The following is an 18,231-nucleotide window of genomic DNA, read 5'->3' on the forward strand; positions in this document are numbered from 1 at the left end:
ATGGGTTTGGTGAGGGAGGAGAGCAGAGTACTCAGTAGAAGTTGGTTTGTGCGTCTCCAAAGAAGATAAGCTGGACTGGTTTGTGGGATTGAAGAAGGAGACGGGAAGATGAGGCAGAGGGAAGAATCGGAGGGGGAGGTGGAGAGAACGCATCAATAAAATGAATTAGCTCTTGGCCATGAAGATTGGGGATTATTTGGGCACGCCAAAGGAGATAATTGTTAGTGCTTAGTTTGATGGAGACGAAATGGGAGAAATTATTGGAAAGTTGGAAGGTGTTTGAAAGAGAGGCTACTTTGTCTGAGGAAGAACCATGGTAAAAAAATAAAAAAATAAAAAAATAAATGAGGAAGAGGACGCTAGTCACTTGTGGCTCTTGATAACATGATAGACTTTGAGAGAAAATGTATATTTCTATATGTCATTGATACAGAACAGAGATATACAAGGTACTATTTGTAGATATACAAAGGAAATCTTTCCTAGGCATTTTTACAGTCAGGTAGTGTGCACTACCAAGATACATTGCCTTACACATAGTTTGTTAAATTCCTCCACCAAAACGGTTACAGCAGTGTATAGAGGACACGCACCAAGCTATCTATGTAATTCCTAAAGGTTCTAGAGCTGTTGTTGTGTTTGATGATTGCCATGTCATAGAGTCCAACGTGGATGGCTCAATGGTATCCAATTAAACCAAATGCAAATTTAATTATATAGCAATTATACAAACATTATTATTTGATTTAAATTAATAAACTAAAATATTAGTGAAATAAATATCATCAGTCAAATTTTTAATTAATATTATTTTACGTTGAGGCCTGCCTTAGTTTTATAAATGTTTTATCTCATCTTAATATCGAAGTACCATTCAAATAAAAATATTTTTAATTTTAAAATTTTAACTTTTTAATTTTTTAATTTTATGATTATCCAATCATTAGAATTTTTACAAATTTTTAAAGAAAGCATAAAAATAATTTAACTTTTTTCAAGTTTTCGAATTTGGAAGCCAAAAAATCTACCGATTTTTCTTTTTTATTTTTTACTTTGTGATTAAGTAAATCTTTTTTAAGTGATATTGTGAATTTTTAAAAAAATTATTTAAAAATATAAAAAAATAAATATTGCCTTGGATTGAAATTCGGGCTACGTGTAGCACCACTATATATTTAGCAATAGCCCAAATACTTTTTTATTAATTTTGTGGGTCTCTGGACGAAGCTTATAGAAGATTGCAGAAAGGGATGACATTCAACTATTAATTTTTCTGAATCTACCCCATTGATGGTGACTTTGGTGACTGGTGTCAGAACCTGTGCGAGAATACTAGAAGTTTCGTTCTTTTTCTTTTTCTTTTTCTCTCTCTGTTTTTTTTTTTTTTTTTTTTTAACTTTTATGGAGAAACTAGAACCCTCTTCCGGGACCTATATATAGGTTGCTCACCAAGCTTGATTTCATCGTGAAATTATTGACAACTCGAAAGCTCTATCTATATCTAGTTTTCCTTCATCAAGTTTAACTTCGCTCCAAAATTTCCAGACATGTCGCTCGTTCCCAGCATCTTTGGTGGACGTCGAACCAACGTGTTTGATCCATTTTCTCTAGACTTATGGGATCCCTTCGATGGACCCCTCTCCTCCGCCATTGCCAATGTCCCTCCCTCAGCACAAGAAACCGCGGCGTTGGCCAACTTAAGAATCGACTGGAAGGAAACCCCGGAGGCCCACGTCTTCCATGCGGACCTTCCCGGCCTCAAGAAGGAGGAAGTGAAAGTAGAGGTTGACGATGGAAGAATTCTGCAGATTAGCGGAGAGAGGAGCAAAGAGCAGGAGGAGAAGAACGATAAGTGGCACCGCATCGAGAGAAGCAGTGGCAAGTTCCTCCGCCGGTTCAGGCTGCCGGAAAATGCGAAGATGGATCAGGTCAAGGCTAGCATGGAGAATGGGGTGCTTAGTGTGACTGTTCCGAAAGAGAAGGTGAAGAAGCCTGAGGTCAAACCCATTGAAATTTCCGGTTGATGAGCAACATATATATCCTCCAACCTTTGAAGTTTGAAGCTTTTGTTTCGAGTCAATCTATGCCGAATAATTTCTGTGTTGTGTGCTAGTGTGTGTGTTTCTTTTAGAAGTCTGAAAATGTAAGACTTCGTTGAATGAGTTTAAAATAATATATATCTTAATTTTTTGGGAATTGCTCGTAACTTCGTTACTTCACAAGAACTTGTCTTGTGAAGTAATTTTCAGTTTTTTCCAACGTAGGTTTCATCTAAATTAGACTTTATTATTAAAATAGTCTCGTGCGTTTTGGTTTTAGGCAGATTTATCTTTCTTTCGAAAATGAACCTTTTCCCCAAATATAATTTTGATTATTCCGATTTTGCTGTTACAAATTTACTTGATCAAATTCGTAGATGTATCCGTGACCTACTATGATCCATGACGAACTCTTATTGACACATGATACATGGCAATGAGATCACCATTTGGGCCACGGATACACGGTGATGACGCTTGACACATGGCGATGATATTTTTTGCAATGTTCGTTAATGGGTCTAATGGATGTAAATTAAATCCGAAATGTACCAACGCAAACCTTTTATAAATAAAAATGTGACATTCATTGTGTTAGAACAATCTTTTTCTTCACTTAACTCTATATTAAGATTGAAAAAGGTAAGATTAACGAAAAAGTTGAGAATACCATAATGACGTGAAACATTAATTCGTTTTAAAAGTTAGGGAGTAATTCTTTTTAAACAAACAAACGTCAACATTTGCATAGAGAATTGGCTGTCAGCCATTATAAGGGAAGAAATACAAGCTGGTGTCACAACATTTATGTTAAGTAACTCTGAATTAGGCCTCACTGCCTCTTAGAGTTAATGTATGTGCCATTTTATTGACCTCCCTTTTTAAATGTAGTAACTACCAATTAGAATCAGTAAAGAGACAAAATATCATATACCACTATACTAATGCTTCTAGAACCAGACTCCGCATTAATAACTTGGAGCGAGCCAACTTTAAATAAAACATGATCGCAATTTAAATTCTTTGCATAATATGGCAGCTTGCAGAAGATCCCGAGGTTAAGCTAGATATGGTTCTAAATAAATATATGATGTCAGATAAATAGTGATTATCTTATAGGTTAGTTTTAACAGATGATTTACAGGAAAGAATATAGAAAAATCGTCCAAAAAATATAGAGAAGTTTTTAGAGTTTAATTGAATATTATCAAATTAAGTAATGTTAAAAATCAGTTTACAAGTCAGACTGTTATAGTCAAAAATTGTATTTATTCAAATTGTCAAAAATAGTAAAATTCTAAAAATTACTCTAAATTAAAATTTAAAATAAAATAAGTAATCTGTAAAAAATATGATTTAAATTGGGTTTAAAATGATTTCTTAACTGACAAACGAAATGTTACTATAAATAATAAAAAATAACTAAAATTAGTGATTTGAAGGAGAAAACAATAGAATTTGAGGTTAAAAAAAGGCACATAGAGCCATGCTCGATGTGGACAGCGTGCGCGCTGAAAAGAGATTTTTAAATTGGAGTCTTATGAGCGACGATTTTGATGTCCATAGCTAAAGTTATTGTTAAAAGATTAAAACGCATTCAAAACAGTCTCAATTAGGAATATATCACAATCAATTTTTGTCTTTGTACTGATCTGTCAACTCATGGTATCTCAAGGCCATCAAGATGCAATTTGACAGCATTATCTGTCTCGGATTCCTCTGCATCAAAATGTAACGCCCTAACTCTTACATATGGAAATGTGAAAATTGTGATGTTGAGATGATGACAACATGGATTATGTACTCCAATAAAAAGTGCTTTCAGTGTAACATGTAAAATGTGTATAGTAAAGTTGTAGCAGATGATTAAATCAGCTAATTAAGTATTAGAAATTTAAATACACACAAACTAAAATATAAATATTTTAAAATATTATACAATTATTAAGCGAAAGTAAAGACTAATATTTATATAACTCAAAAAGTGATATATAACCCACCATCAAAAGTGACCACATGTCACTCCTCCAATAGAGCTGATCTCTCAAGTTCAACATCTTCATTTGTTACAAAATCTACAGTAATATAAAATAGTATTGCAGGGTATCGAATACCATAAAATTGCGAGTCTCAGCAAGTAATCAATCAAACAATCTAAAAAATAAAAATATATTAATGCATCCAACAAACAAGCATGTACATGACGAAACATACATGTGATCCAAAACCATTTTCCAAAATAACTACCTACCATTTTATTAGAAAATGACCCAATTATAAAATCCATCATTTTTCCAAAAAGTGGTTCACATATCCATTTATTGAAAACCGTTATTTTCTCAAAAAATTGCCCATTAACCAATTAACACTGAAGGCGGGAATCACAGGCTGAACTCTACCACCATCCCTACCGCATGTACCATAGGCGGGAATCACAGGCGGGACTACCACCATTCCTGCTTCCCTATAGCTTTCATGGTAGGCAGGAATCGCAGGCGTCACTACTATCATCTCTGCTTACCACTATCCCTACAGCATGCACCGTAGGTGGGACTCTACCACTGTCCATGCTTACCACCATTCATACAGTTCATTCTATCATTTCTTTCAATCCATTAGAGCACTGTAGGTGAGAATCACAAGCGAGAATCTATCACTGTTCCTGTTTACCACCATTCCTACGGTTCCTTTATCCTTTCTTTCAATTTATCAGAGCACTGTAGACGTGAATTACAGGTGAGATTCTATTACCATATCTACCGCGTGCAGTGTAGACAAGAATCACAGGCTGGACTATCACCATCCCTACAACTTCTGCAGTAGGCGGGAATCGCAGGCGGGACTACTACCATTCCTTCTGCATTCACCGTATGCTGGAATTACAGACGGGACTCTACCATCATCCATGTTTACCACCGTCTCCATAGTGTCTTTTTCATCTCTCTCAAACCTTACCAATCATTTATCACAAATCAATTCAAATTCCTTTCTCACATGAAAATTCAATTTTTATGTAAATCTTGATATCAAACACAACATAATACACGCAAGTACAATTCATCTCAATGAACAAACTATCCTCAAATCCAACCCTATCCCCATACTCATTGGACTCCAATTCTTGCACAACCAACCAACTATAGAAAAGTTTTTAGTGCAACAATATAATTAAATCTCAAGAAATTTTTTGAAAAATTACTTACAGTGCTAAAATATAATTTTTGAAAGATCATGAAGGTGCTAGAAGTGGTGGCACAGCCACGCAACAATGCAAATTGGACAAAGGCCCAAAATACTCAATTTTGAATGGGGACAAAAGAAGACTTGGAATGGTTAGGGAAGGGCTTAGAAGTGTTGGTGAAGCTATTGGTGGTGGTAGTTGGCCATGGGTGGCGGTTGAATGCTAAAATACCCCAATCGGAAAATAAGATGGAGGGACTTCGATAGTGGTGTATTGCGGTTGAGGTTGGGTGGTTGGAGAGCCTACGGTGGGTGTGGTGAAAAGCTGGTGGCCAACGGTGGCGCAACAGTGGTGTTGGAATGAAAATAACCCACGGCTTGCAACCGTGTGTGGAGGCTAACGGTGGCACGGGCTAGGCTAAAAATGGGTAGATGAGATTGCCGGCTGGAGGGGAACAAAATGAGAAGGGTGGTGTAGCTCACAGATGGCGCATGGCGGCGCTATGGGTGGTGAGAGAGAGATGCACGAGAGGGAAGAGAGGGAGAGGGAGAGAGAGGGTGTGTGGGAGAGTAGGGGAGGAGAGAAAAGAAGAGGAAAAGAAAGAAGATAAAGGAGGGCAAAAAAAAAAAAAAAAAAGGAAAAATGAAAATGAAAAGCGAATAAAAAGAAATAAAGTCCAGTCCTCAATACTCAAAGTCTCAAAACTAATCTAATGAAAATAATTTCAAAACGGTGAGTTAAATAAAATAATTTAGAATAAAGATTAATTTAAGTAATGAACAATATTTAAAACAAGAAAATATTTTAATTAATTTTATAGTTAAAAGTCTTAAAATGATACTACGTAAACCATCTAAAATTTAAAACAAAAAAGCTCATAATCTTAATTAATTAAATAATTTACTTAATTAATTCACAAATTATATTATATATTGTCAGCTACATCTACTCTCGACATCCATTGCAGAGTAAACCGATCGACGCTGATTGATTCAACCCTAGAGGGCAATGATAGACATGAAAATGATCCCCCACACCTGAACATATGACTTATAATTTTGATCGTATTGTTTTTGGCAAAGAGCAACCATTCTCAAAATCCCAAAAAATGTCAAGAGTTGGATCCATTCCATTAATCTACCTTACATTTTAGTCTCTGAAAGAAAATTTAAAACAAAATTGTAAAACCAATTATATTTAGCAATCAAGAATATATAATTTTTAGATCATGGGGGCCTATGTGGTCGAATTCTTTAGAAGATTATAGAAACTAATTAAAGGGATGCATAATGCATTCATGCTAGCTATTTATTTTTCTAAATTCACCCTATTGATGGTGACTTATTGACTCTTAATAGAACCTTTACAAGGGCGCTAGAAGTTTCATTCATTTTCTCTCTCTCTGTTCCTTTTTTTGTCCTTACGAAGAAACCAAAACACTCTTCTTCCGAGATCTATATATAGCTAGGGAGCTCACAAAGCTTGATTTTATCACGAAATTAATCACAGCTCAAAGGCTCTATCTGTATCTGGTTTTTCCTCATCAAGATTTCCTTTGCTCCAAATTTTCCAAACATGTCGCTCGTTCCCAACCTCTTTGGTGGCTGTTGAACCAACGTGTTTGATCCATTTTCTCTAGACTTATGGGATCCCTTCGATGGACCCCTCTCCTCCACCATTGCCAATGTCCCTCGCTCAGTATGCGAAACTGCGGCGTTGGCCAACTTTAGAATCGACTTGTTGAACCTAAGGTTTCAAGATTTGTGTAATTATATATCTACGCATAGATTTTGATGATAACAAATGAATTCAAATAATAAAGAAGTCTCAAGCTCAAATTGTCTACACAATGGAGTCAAACATATCAAGGAAACAAGCATGAGCAAGAAGGGAACAAGTTCACATTAAAATTATAGAGTAATATTGTAAATCTCTTAAAAATTCAAAATTAGGATTAAGGTTCAAAATTAATATTTTATCATAAAGCATTAAAATACATTTTCCACATGTGCATGAATTTTTTGAAAATTAAATTTGAAAGATGATTGATTGTCATCTTTTACATGTGCATGCCTTGATTAAAGGGTTGAATTTTGAAAATATTAAAGATGATTGATTGTCATCTTTCACATGTGCATGTTTTATTTGAATATTTTCAAAAGTGATTGATACTTTTTTTGACTTATGTAAAAGGTAGATGATTTTGTTTGAAATATTTGAAAAGTAAAGTGTGCTCCTTTTGTCATATGCAAAAAGTAAAAGATTAGTTTTGAATTTTTTTTGAAAAGTAAAGTGTGCTCCTTTTGACATATGCAAAAAGTAAAAGATTAGGTTTGATTTGTTTGAAAAGAAAAGTGTGCTCCTTTTGTGATATGCCAAAAGTAAGATTAGGTTTGAAGTTTTTGAAAAATGAATGATATTGTATTTGATAATTGAAAAAGAAGAACCTTTTATTTGAATTTTTTGAAAAAGTGAATGATGTTGTCTTTGACATGTGAATATTTTTTAATTTGAATATGAAGTCTCATATGCCTATAAATAGATCATTTGAGAGCTCACATTTACAATACCAAGAGCATACAACATTCATTCAAAGCTTTCATTTTCTCTTCTCTAAGCATTGCGCCTTAATCCTTGTTCATTTTAAGAGATATAATTTGCGTTGTATTGTTCTTATTTCACTCATTGAGGAGTGTTTTCTGATAACCTACCCACTATCAGATTTTGTATCAGAAAAAGGGTGTGTATAACCCTTGTGCATGTAGAAAATATTCTACACGGGAAATAGTTGAATCACCACGTGTAAGGTGATTGCAAGTGTAGAGGGTGTTCTACACGGATCCTTTGTAGCGGTGTTGTTCAAAGGTGTAATAGGTTTCTATTTCCACCTAAAGGAGGTTGAATAGTGAATTTGGAAATTCTCCAGGGGTAACTTGAGGCGAGGACGTAGGCAGTGGGGCCGAACCTCGTTAACATACTGAGTTTGCTTCTCTCTTACCCTTACTCTTTATATTTATTGTTATTTCATATTTTGTTTATATTTTATATTATATATTTGATTTATAATTGTTATTTTTTTAATACAACTCAATTCACCCCCCTCTTGTATTAGTCATCTGGGCAACACGACTGGAAGGAAACCCCAAAGGCCCAAGTCTTCCATGCGGACCTTCCCGGCCTCAAGAAGGAGGAAGTGAAAGTAGAGGTTGAAGATGGAAGAATTTTGCAGATTAGCGGAGAGAGGAGCAAAGAGCAGGAGGAGAAGAACAATAAGTGTGTTGTGTCTCTAGCCTGTCCAAAATCACACAAGACGATATTTAAGTAGTTCAGAAAATTGCCTACGTCCACAGGAGCCTCTTTTACTGAATTTGTACAAGATTACAAAACTCTACAAATCCTCTCTCACGTCCTCTCTTTCTTTATGCTTTTCCCCACACAATTTACATATCAGAACTCTCCTATTTATAGGAGAAGTTCCCCTAAACAATTTGCTAATCAATTAGTCGTAATTGATGGCTAACTACCAGCTGTAGCAACTTTAGTTGAAAATCAACATATATGTGCAAGTTTCAACATTCGGTGCTAGGACGGTGCATGTGCAGTAGCTGTGTAATCTTTGCATTCACACTTATGGTGGTTTTCAACAATCCTTCTCTCTACCCAAGTGTGCCGTACTAGGCTGTTTACAAACTGATTCATTCTTCAAATACATGAGAGACTTCCACTATTGAATGCGCTCCAATACACCCGAAGGTGCTCAGCAGTGTACAATATTGATCAAGTCCAAACAGTGTTGGAACTTGATCCCTGTGACGACTTTCGTCAACATATCTGCTGGATTATCTTCAGTGCCAATCTTCTAAATTTTGATGTCCTCTTCTTCTAATATTTCACGTACAAAGTGAAATCAGACATTTATGTATTTTGTTTGAGAGTAATGTAATTGATTCTTGGCCAAATGAATTGTACTTTGACTGTCACAATAAATGGTAACCTCTTGCTGATTAAAGCCTAAATTTGTTACCAATTCCTGTAACCAAATAGCTTCTTTCACGGCTTCTCTTATAGCCATGTATTCAACCTCAGTGGATCATAGTGCAATTGTCGACTGCAAAGTTGATCGCCAACTAACTGGTCATCCCGCCATAGTGAACACATATCCAGTTGTCGATCGGTGTTTGTCAAGATTACCTGCATAGTCTGAGTCAACATATCCAGTTAGTAGACTATTTTCACTCTTCTCAAACTTCAAACCAATATCTACGGTCCCTAAAATATACCGTAGAATCCACTTAACCGCATGCCAATGAACCTTTTTAGGATTATGCATATAGCGACTAACTAAGCTAACGACCTGGGAGATATCAGGTCGTGTACACACCATGTCATACATTAAGCTTCCAACAATACTTGCATATGAGACATTTCTCATGTAGTCCCGCTCTTCATCATCTTTAGGAGATTGCAATGCGCTAAACTTGAAATATAGGGCCATAGGAGTACTCACCGACTTCGTATTCGAGTCAATATTGAAGCGTTGCATTATTCTTTTCAGATACTGCTTTTGAGTAAGGTGAACTGTACCTTTCATCCTATCTCTGCTGATCTCCATCCTCAATATTCTTCGTACTTCTCCAGATCTTTCGTTTCAAACTCATGATTTAATTGAGTTTTTAAGCGATTTATCTCCCCCTTGCTTTTACATGCAATTAACATATAATTTACATATAAAAACAAATAAATGAAAGATCTATTTGCAAGTTTTCTGAAATATACACAATAATCGTATTGGCAACGAGTGTATTTCATATCTATCATAAAGCGGTCAAACCGCTTATATATTGTCGATGTGACTGATTCAAGCCATAGAGTGACTTATTCAGACTGCATACCAAATTTTCTTTTCCAGCTTCTTTAAAATCTTCCAGTTGAGACAGATAAATCTTCTCTTCTAGATCACCATGTAAGAAAACTGTCTTTACATCAAGTTGTGTTAACTCAAGATCATATTATGTAACCAAAGTTAGCAATATCCGAATGGATGAATGCTTCATAACAGGAGAGAATACTTCACTATAGTCAATTCCTTCTGTTTGAGTGTAACCCTTGGCTACCAACCTAGCTTTGTATCGCAATCCATTTTTAGCAGCTTAATCATGTTTCTGATTGAAGATCCACTTACAGTCAATTGTCTTCTTTCATTATGGAAGTGGCACAAGCTCCCAAGTCTGGTACTGGTGAAGAGACTGCATCTCTGCATTCATCGCCTTTGTCCATTCAAGTTGTTTACTGGACTGTATGGCTCCTCTGTCACATAGTCTGCAAAAAGTGTCGGTACACGTTTATCTCGTCTCGGTCTGTTGGTTTCTATTGATTCGGGTTGACATGGAGATACTGTTACTGGACTCTTGTCCATGCTTTCCCAATTTCTTTAAAGTAATAAACTTCACATTCTGCGAATCATCTGATGTTTCACCATCATTGCTGCCTTCATTGGAATCTTTATGCTTATGTGACTTAAGCATATCAGATTCATTGAATGTAACATCTCTACTGATGATTACCTTTTTAGATTCTATGCATCAGAGTTTATACCATTTTACACCAGTACTAAAGTCTAAGAATTTTGCTTTCTTGGCTCTAGGATCAAGTTTACTTTCTTTAGCATGATAGTAAGTAGGACACTCGAAAACGTGTAAAGAGTCATAATCAGTAGTATGTGTACCTTTCCATATTTCAGTGGGTGTCTTCCCGTCATTGGCAGCTGCAGGTAGTCGGTTGATGAGGTGGCAGGCATATGTCACAGCTTCAACCCAAAATTGTTTACTGAATCCAGCATCCAGCAACATACACCTCACTTTCTCTAGTAAAGTACAATTCATTCGTTCTGTTGTGGTGTACCTCGTACCATGAAGTGTCTGACAATTCTCTCTCTCCAGCATACTTCCATGAATGGGTCTGAAGTGTACTCACCTCCATTATTAGATCTAAGTCGATTGATCTTTTTGCCGGTCTGAGTCTCAATCATTTTCTTCCAATCAAGGAAGATTTTCAGTACTTCATCTTTATTCTTCATCGTATACACCCACACACGACGAGAATAATCATCTATAAAAGTTACGAACCAATGCTTACCTCCCAAAGATGCATTTTGGGTAGGTTTCCTAACATCGGAGTGCACATAGTCAAGTATCCCCTGTGTATTGTGTACAGCGGTTCCAAACTTGATCCACCTCTGCCTCCCTAATACACAGTGCTCACAGAAAGACAGTTTATCAGTCTTGGCACCTTCGAGTAAGTCTTGCTTCCCCAGTGTTTGCAAAGCTTTATCTCCTGCATGTCCCATACGCATATGCTAAAGACTGGTAGTGTCGGCATCAGTCTCATCTATCTTCTCACAATATGTGAAAGCTCTTCCATCAATGGTACTTCCTTGTAAGAAGTACAAGTTTTCTCGCTTCAAACCCTTCATTGCCACCTGAACTTTCATTAGTACTTTGAGAGTTCCGTCTTCAATGGTGATTCTGAATTCCTTTAAATCTAGAGATCCCAGTGAGATGAGATTCTTCCTCAAGTTCGAAACGTATTGAACTTCTGTCAGAGTCTTGACGCTGCCATCATGCAGTTTTAACCAAATGTTACCTATTTCCTGAGTCTTACAGGCACTGTCATTGCCCATAAGTACTGCTTCACTCTCAATTTTTGTGAAGTCAGTAAACCAGTCTCGATTGGGACACATGTGATAGGTACATCTGAAATCCATAATCCATTCATCGGAATGACAAATGGATGATGAACTTGTCAAGGCAAAATCTAAATCATCATCTATGTCCACGACATTGGCTGTGGTGGGTTGATTCTGTTGTTGTTCCTTCAGCTTGGGACAATCATTCTTCCAGTGTCCTTTATTGCGACAAAAGGAACACTCGTCTCTAGTGAGCTTTCTTCTGACTGATGAACCACGTGATGTGGCTCGGGTTTTCGATTGAAAACCTTTCTTCTTTTCGGGATACCTCGACTGTGGTCTCCCCCTTACTGTTAACGCTTCACTTGATGTATCTTGTTGTATCTGCTTATCTTTTCCGCGGTACTCATTGCTAATTAAAGAACTAGATATATCATCAAAACTAATTTTTTTCCTTTACATACAGTAAAGTAGTAATTAAATGCTCATATGTATTAGGCAAGGAATTTAACAAAAGTAAAGATTTATCTTCATCTTGGATTTCAACATCCAAGTTTAACAAATCAGCAAGAATTTGGTTATAACTATTCAGATGTTCAGACATTGAAATACCTTCATGAAATTGGAATCTGAAGAGCTTTTTCTTTAAGTGCAAACGGCTCTCAATGCTCTTCTTCATGAACTTATCTTTCAATTTCTGCCAAAGTTCCTTAGCATTTGTCTCTTTCATGAAAAAATACTTCTGGTCTTTTGTAAGACATAACCGGATTGTACTACAAGTTTGAGTATTAACCTTCCTCCAATTCTTTTCAGTCATATCATCTGGTCTTTCGTCCAACGCAATATCTAACTCTTGTTGGATCAAAACGTCCATGATTTCACACTGCCACATGCTGAAGTTACTTGTTCTATCGAATTTCTCAACTTCAAACTTGGCATTTGACACTATGGACCAACGCCCAGAACTACTGGCATTTTCAGAGCTTCTATCTCTTCCAGATCTTTTCATTTGAATTTAGAAAATTTAGACACAAAATTTCAAAATTTTAACCGTACAGATGAGTCCGGAATGATCCAAATAGTTGGAAACTACTATTTGATCGTTGAAATCGGACTCCAAATGGCTTAGATTAAGCCCAACAAGGATCTGGAAAAACGAATGGTCCTGATTGTCTGGCGCATGAGATGCACGTGCTATAGTAGCATCTGAGGCCTGTGGAGTACACACACTGTTGCTGGTGGGCGCGTGGGAGAGTGAGATACACGCGTATAAGGCCTCTGGGGGGCGTGGGCACGCGTGAAGTGCATGTGAGTCACACGTCTTCCACCTATGGGCACATGTCGGCACGTGGGGCGTGTGATTTTCAGTAGTCTTCAACCTCCAGATGCTCGTGGTGCGCGTGGGTTCACGCTTCGTTTGCGGCAACGAATTCGTCTTGACACGAGGAGCACCCTGGAGTTGTCAAAAGTTGATTTTGAACAATTTGATTTCTGGACAGTGCGAAACCAAAGATCTTATACCAATTGTTGTGCCTCTGGCCTGTCCAAAATCACACAAGACGATATTTAAGTGGTTCAGCAAATTACTTACGTCCACTGGAGCCTCTTTTACTAAATTTGTACGAGATTACAAAACTCTACAAATTCTCTCTCACGTCCTCTCTTTCTCGCTATTTTTCCACACACAATTTACATATCAAAACTCTCATATTTATAAGAGAAGTTCCTCTAAACAAGTTGCTAATCAATCAGCCGTAATTAATGGCTAACTACCAGCTACAGCAGCTTTAGTTGAAAATCAATATATATGTGCAAGTTTCAACATTCTGTGCTAGGACGGTGCATGTGTAGCAACTATGTAATCTTTACATTCACATTTAAGGTGGTTTTCAACAAAGTGGCATCGCATTGAGAGAAGCAGTGGCAAGTTCCTCTGCAGGTTCAGGCTGCCGAAAAATGCAAAGATGGATCAAGTCAAGGCTAGCATGGAGAATTGGGTGCTTAGTGTGATTGTTCCGAAAAAGGAGGAGAAGAAGCCTGAGGTCAAACCCATTGAAATTTCCGATTGATGAGCAACATATAGGTCCTCCAACCTTTGAAGTATGAAGCTTTCGTTTCGAGTCAATCTGTGTCGAATAATTTCAATGTTGTGTGTTTGTTTGTGTGTTTCTTTTAAAAGTTTGAAAATGTAAGACTTTGTTGGTTGAATTTAAAATAATTTATACGTTAATGTATATTTTGGGAATTGCTCGTAACTTCGTTAATAGCTCTAATGGATGTAAAATCTGAAATGTACCAACGCAAACCTTTTATAAAAATGTGGCATTCATTGTGTTAGAACTTTTTCTTAACGTTACTCTATGTTATGAATGAAAGAGTCGAGAATATCATAATGACATGAAACAGTTCATTAAATGAAAAGTTAGGGAGTAAATCATTTAAAACCAAATCATATTGACTGTTTTATTATTAACTCTTTAAATTGATTTTTATTCAAATGAAATTACGCATTTGAGTGTATTAATAATTTGTAATATGTATGTCAAATCATTTCTTATTTGCTGGTTATTTAATTACTAATGTTTTATTCTGTGTTTAAATGTATGTAGAGCTTGTGGCTCGAACTGGTCCCGTGAAGCTTTAAATATGTTTTCAACAAGCACGTGAGGAGCTTGTGCCTTTAATCCGAGTATATGAGCTGAGCCGCTGGATCTGATACACGTGTTATAAATCTGATGCATCATATATATATATATATATCTTGTTCCTTGTAACCCTAAGGCAGAATTGATTTCTTGTATCGGCTGAGAATAAGAGGCAGAGAGGGAAAGGGGGCGATTCTAGGGTTTTCTAGGGTTTGTGCTTGAGGGAAGAAATTGGTGTGATTTTTTTGTGAGATCTGAGTGTTTCTGTATATATCTGAACTGAGGCTTCTCTGTGATTGATTCTGATTCATCAATAAAGCTCTCTGAGGCCATTCCTGCCGTGGATATAGACCATTAGGGTCGAACCACGTATCTCGGTGTGTTCTTTCCTTGCTTTTCTATTTTTTTCTTTATTTTCTTGTTCATATCTGGTTCTTGTAATCTCCTGATATATCTGTTCTTGTTTATCTTATTGATTCGTTCATTATATCTGATCTGGAAGGTGTTGTATATTAAGAGTTGGATTTGTGTTGGTATAATGATGGTTTTGTGACAATAGCTGATATATATTGCGACTGGTGTAATCTTGAGCATTCTGTTTTGAGTCATAAACAGAACGAAATTCTTGTTGTTTGTTTTCTGTAAACAAATCTTATATATAGAATATTAAACAGTGGATCTCTTTATTAAATAAATCTTGGCAATTTTTTGTAACTATAAAACATAGGTTTTATAATAATTGGTATCTAGATCCTAGGTTCATGGGGACCATGAGATTTGATATAGAGAAATTCACTGGTGAAAATGATTTTGGCCTATGGAGAATCAAGATGAGAGCACTGCTAGTCCAACATGGATTGCAGGATGCTCTCATAGGTGAGAAACAGAAGGGCTCTTCCTCGAAAGAGGAAGATAAGGGGTCTTTCCAGAGGGACATTCTCCAAAAAGCCCATAGTGCCCTAATCCTCTCTCTTGGGGATAAAGTCCTGAGAGAGGTGGCTAGTGAGGACACGGCTGCAGGCATTTGGCTGAAATTAGAAAACCTATATATGACAAAGTCTTTAGCAAATAGATTACACAAGAAAAAAAAATTGTATACCTTCAAGATGACCCCTGGGACTCCAACAGGACAGCACCTAGATGAGTTCAACAAAATAATATTAGACTTAGCTAATATAGACATTAAGGTAGAGGATGAGGATCAGGCCATCCTCTTGATGAGTTCTTTGGACTCATCATACCTAAGTCTGAAAGAAACCATGATGTATGGTAGGGACTCTTTGACACTTGATGAAGTACAATCTGTACTTCATACTAGGGAACTTCAAAGTAGAGGAGATACCAAACAGAATCATGGGGAAGGCTTGTCTGTTAGGGGCAGAACAGAAAAGAGAGAAAGGAAGGGCAAAAATGAAAATAAGAGATATAGGTCTAAGTCAAAGGGGAAACAATTCAAATGTTTCCACTGTCACAAGGAAGGGCATTTTAAGAAAGATTGGCCTGATAGGAAAAATAATCCTGGGAATAAAACCAAAGAGGCAGGGGGGATGCCTCTGTGGTTTTAGAAGGGTATGAGAGTGCTGAAGTACTCACAGTGAGTGAGATTGATTCAAAAACAAAGTGGATAATGGACTCTGGATGCTCTTTTCATATGTGTCCAGTAAGGGAGTGGTTTGAGACATTCTCTGAACAAGAAAGGGGACATGTAATTCTAGGTAACAATAAGGCCTGCAAAGTCATGGGTATAGGGTCAGTTAGACTTAAAATGCATGATGGAATTGAAAAGGTTTTGAGTGAGGTCAGATTCATACCTGAATTAAAGAGAAATTTAATTTCTCTTGGTATGCTTGACTTGGCAGGTTATTCTTTCAAATTTGAGGCAGGGTACTTAGAGTTACTAAGGGTTCCCTAGTTATCATGAAACGAGAAATAAAAAATGGGTTATATACACTACTTGGAAAAACAGTAGTTGGGGAAGCATCCCCAACTCAAAACATAGTAGAGAACAAAGCTGTACTGTGGCATAGGAGGCTTGGGCATGTAAGTCAAGGAGGGCTTTTAGAATTACAAAAACAAGGGCTGCTGAGTGATCCAAACCTAGGAAACTTACCTTTCTGTGAAGATTGTATCTATGGAAAGGCAAAGAGGGTTAGTTTTAAGTCAGCAACCCACAGTACTAAGCAAACCCTAGATTATGTTCATTCTGACCTATGGGGACCAGCAAGAGTAAATTCACATGGTGGAGGGAGCTATTTTCTCTCTTTAGTGGATGACCACTCTAGAAAGGTTTGGATTTATATCCTTAAAAACAAGAGTGACACCTTTGAAAAGTTCAAGGAGTGGAAGACCCTTGTGGAAAACCAAGTAGGTAGAAAACTCAAGATTTTAAGGACTGACAATGGTTTAGAGTTTCTCTCAAATGAGTTTAACATGTACTGTCAAAAGGAAGAAATTCTTAGGCATAAGACAGTGAGGGAAACCCCACAACAGAATGGCTTAGCTAAAAGAATGAATAGAACCATCTTGGAAAGGGTAAGGTGCATGTTGTCAAACTCAGGGCTGCCCAAAACATTTTGGGCAGAAGCTGCCACTACTGCTGTACATCTTATTAATAAGTGTCCTTCATCTGCCATAGGTTTTAAAACTCCTCATGAGTTATGGTTTGGAAAACCTCCAAAGTATGACTATCTAAGAGTTTTTGGGTGTGTTGCTTATGCACATTCAAAAACTGACAAGTTGGAACCTAGGGCACTTAAGTGCATCTTTATAGGGTATCCTGAAAGTGTTAAGGGTTACAAGCTGTGGGTAGATGGATCAGGAAGATATAATAGCATAGTAAGCAGGGATGTGACTTTTAATGAGTCACAAATGGCTCGGGTACAAGGAGAAATGGTAGACCAAGAAACTGTTAAGTCTCCAAGAGGATCTCAGATTGAGGTGGAGCAAGTAAAGGCCCAATCTGAACCTAAAATTGGGGAAAGTAATCACCCTAAGGAAGAAGACTCAGGGGACATGGTTTAAGATGGAGCTAACTCCTATAATCTAGTAAGAGATAGGCAAAAGAGAGTTATTAAACCTCTTATAAGGTATGGTCAAGCTGATTTAACTATGTATGCCTTAACAATAGCTAATGAAATAGTTAATCAGGAACCTAAAACTTATAAAGAAGCAATGGCTAGCAAGGATTCCTCCAAATGGATCCTTGCTATGCATGAGGAAATGGAATCTCTAAATAAAAATAAAACCTGGATTTTAGTGCCTAAACCTAGAGGGGTTAAGCTTGTTGGATCTAAGTGGATCTATAAGAAAAAGGAAAGCATGCCAGGGGTAGAAGGGACCAGGTATAAGGCTAGACTAGTAGCCAAAGGGTTTACACAGAGGGAAGGAATTGATTTTAATGAAATGTTCTCTCCTATGGTTAAACACAGCTCCATTAGGCTACTGCTAGCTTATACAGCTTTTGAAAACTTGCATCTAGAACAGTTAGATGTTAAAACTGCTTTTCTGCATGGAGAACTTGAAGAAGAAATTTATATGCAGCCTCCTGAAGGTTTTACCAAAGAAATTAAAAATAATCAAGTGTGTCTTCTTAAAAAATCTTTATATGGTCTCAAACAATCACCTAGACAGTGGTATAAGAGATTTGATACACACATGATTAATAATGATTTTTAACGAAGC

General features: G+C 36.8%; 1 protein-coding gene and 1 pseudogene across 1 annotated transcript; both read left to right on the forward strand.

Annotated features, from left to right (window-relative positions):
- Window positions 1-1,432: 1,432 nt before the first annotated feature.
- Window positions 1,433-2,196, forward strand: LOC122293456 (17.6 kDa class I heat shock protein 3-like). The gene has a single exon (XM_043102037.1). It carries the CDS (start codon window positions 1,548-1,550, stop codon window positions 2,022-2,024), a length of 477 nt encoding a protein of 158 aa, XP_042957971.1. The 5' UTR covers window positions 1,433-1,547; the 3' UTR covers window positions 2,025-2,196.
- A 4,599-nt stretch (window positions 2,197-6,795) lies between these two features.
- LOC122294911 lies at window positions 6,796-13,974 on the forward strand (annotated as a pseudogene).
- Window positions 13,975-18,231: the final 4,257 nt, after the last annotated feature.

The sequence above is a fragment of the Carya illinoinensis genome, chromosome 14, assembly GCF_018687715.1.
Source record: "Carya illinoinensis cultivar Pawnee chromosome 14, C.illinoinensisPawnee_v1, whole genome shotgun sequence".
Taxonomy (NCBI): Eukaryota; Viridiplantae; Streptophyta; class Magnoliopsida; order Fagales; family Juglandaceae; genus Carya; species Carya illinoinensis.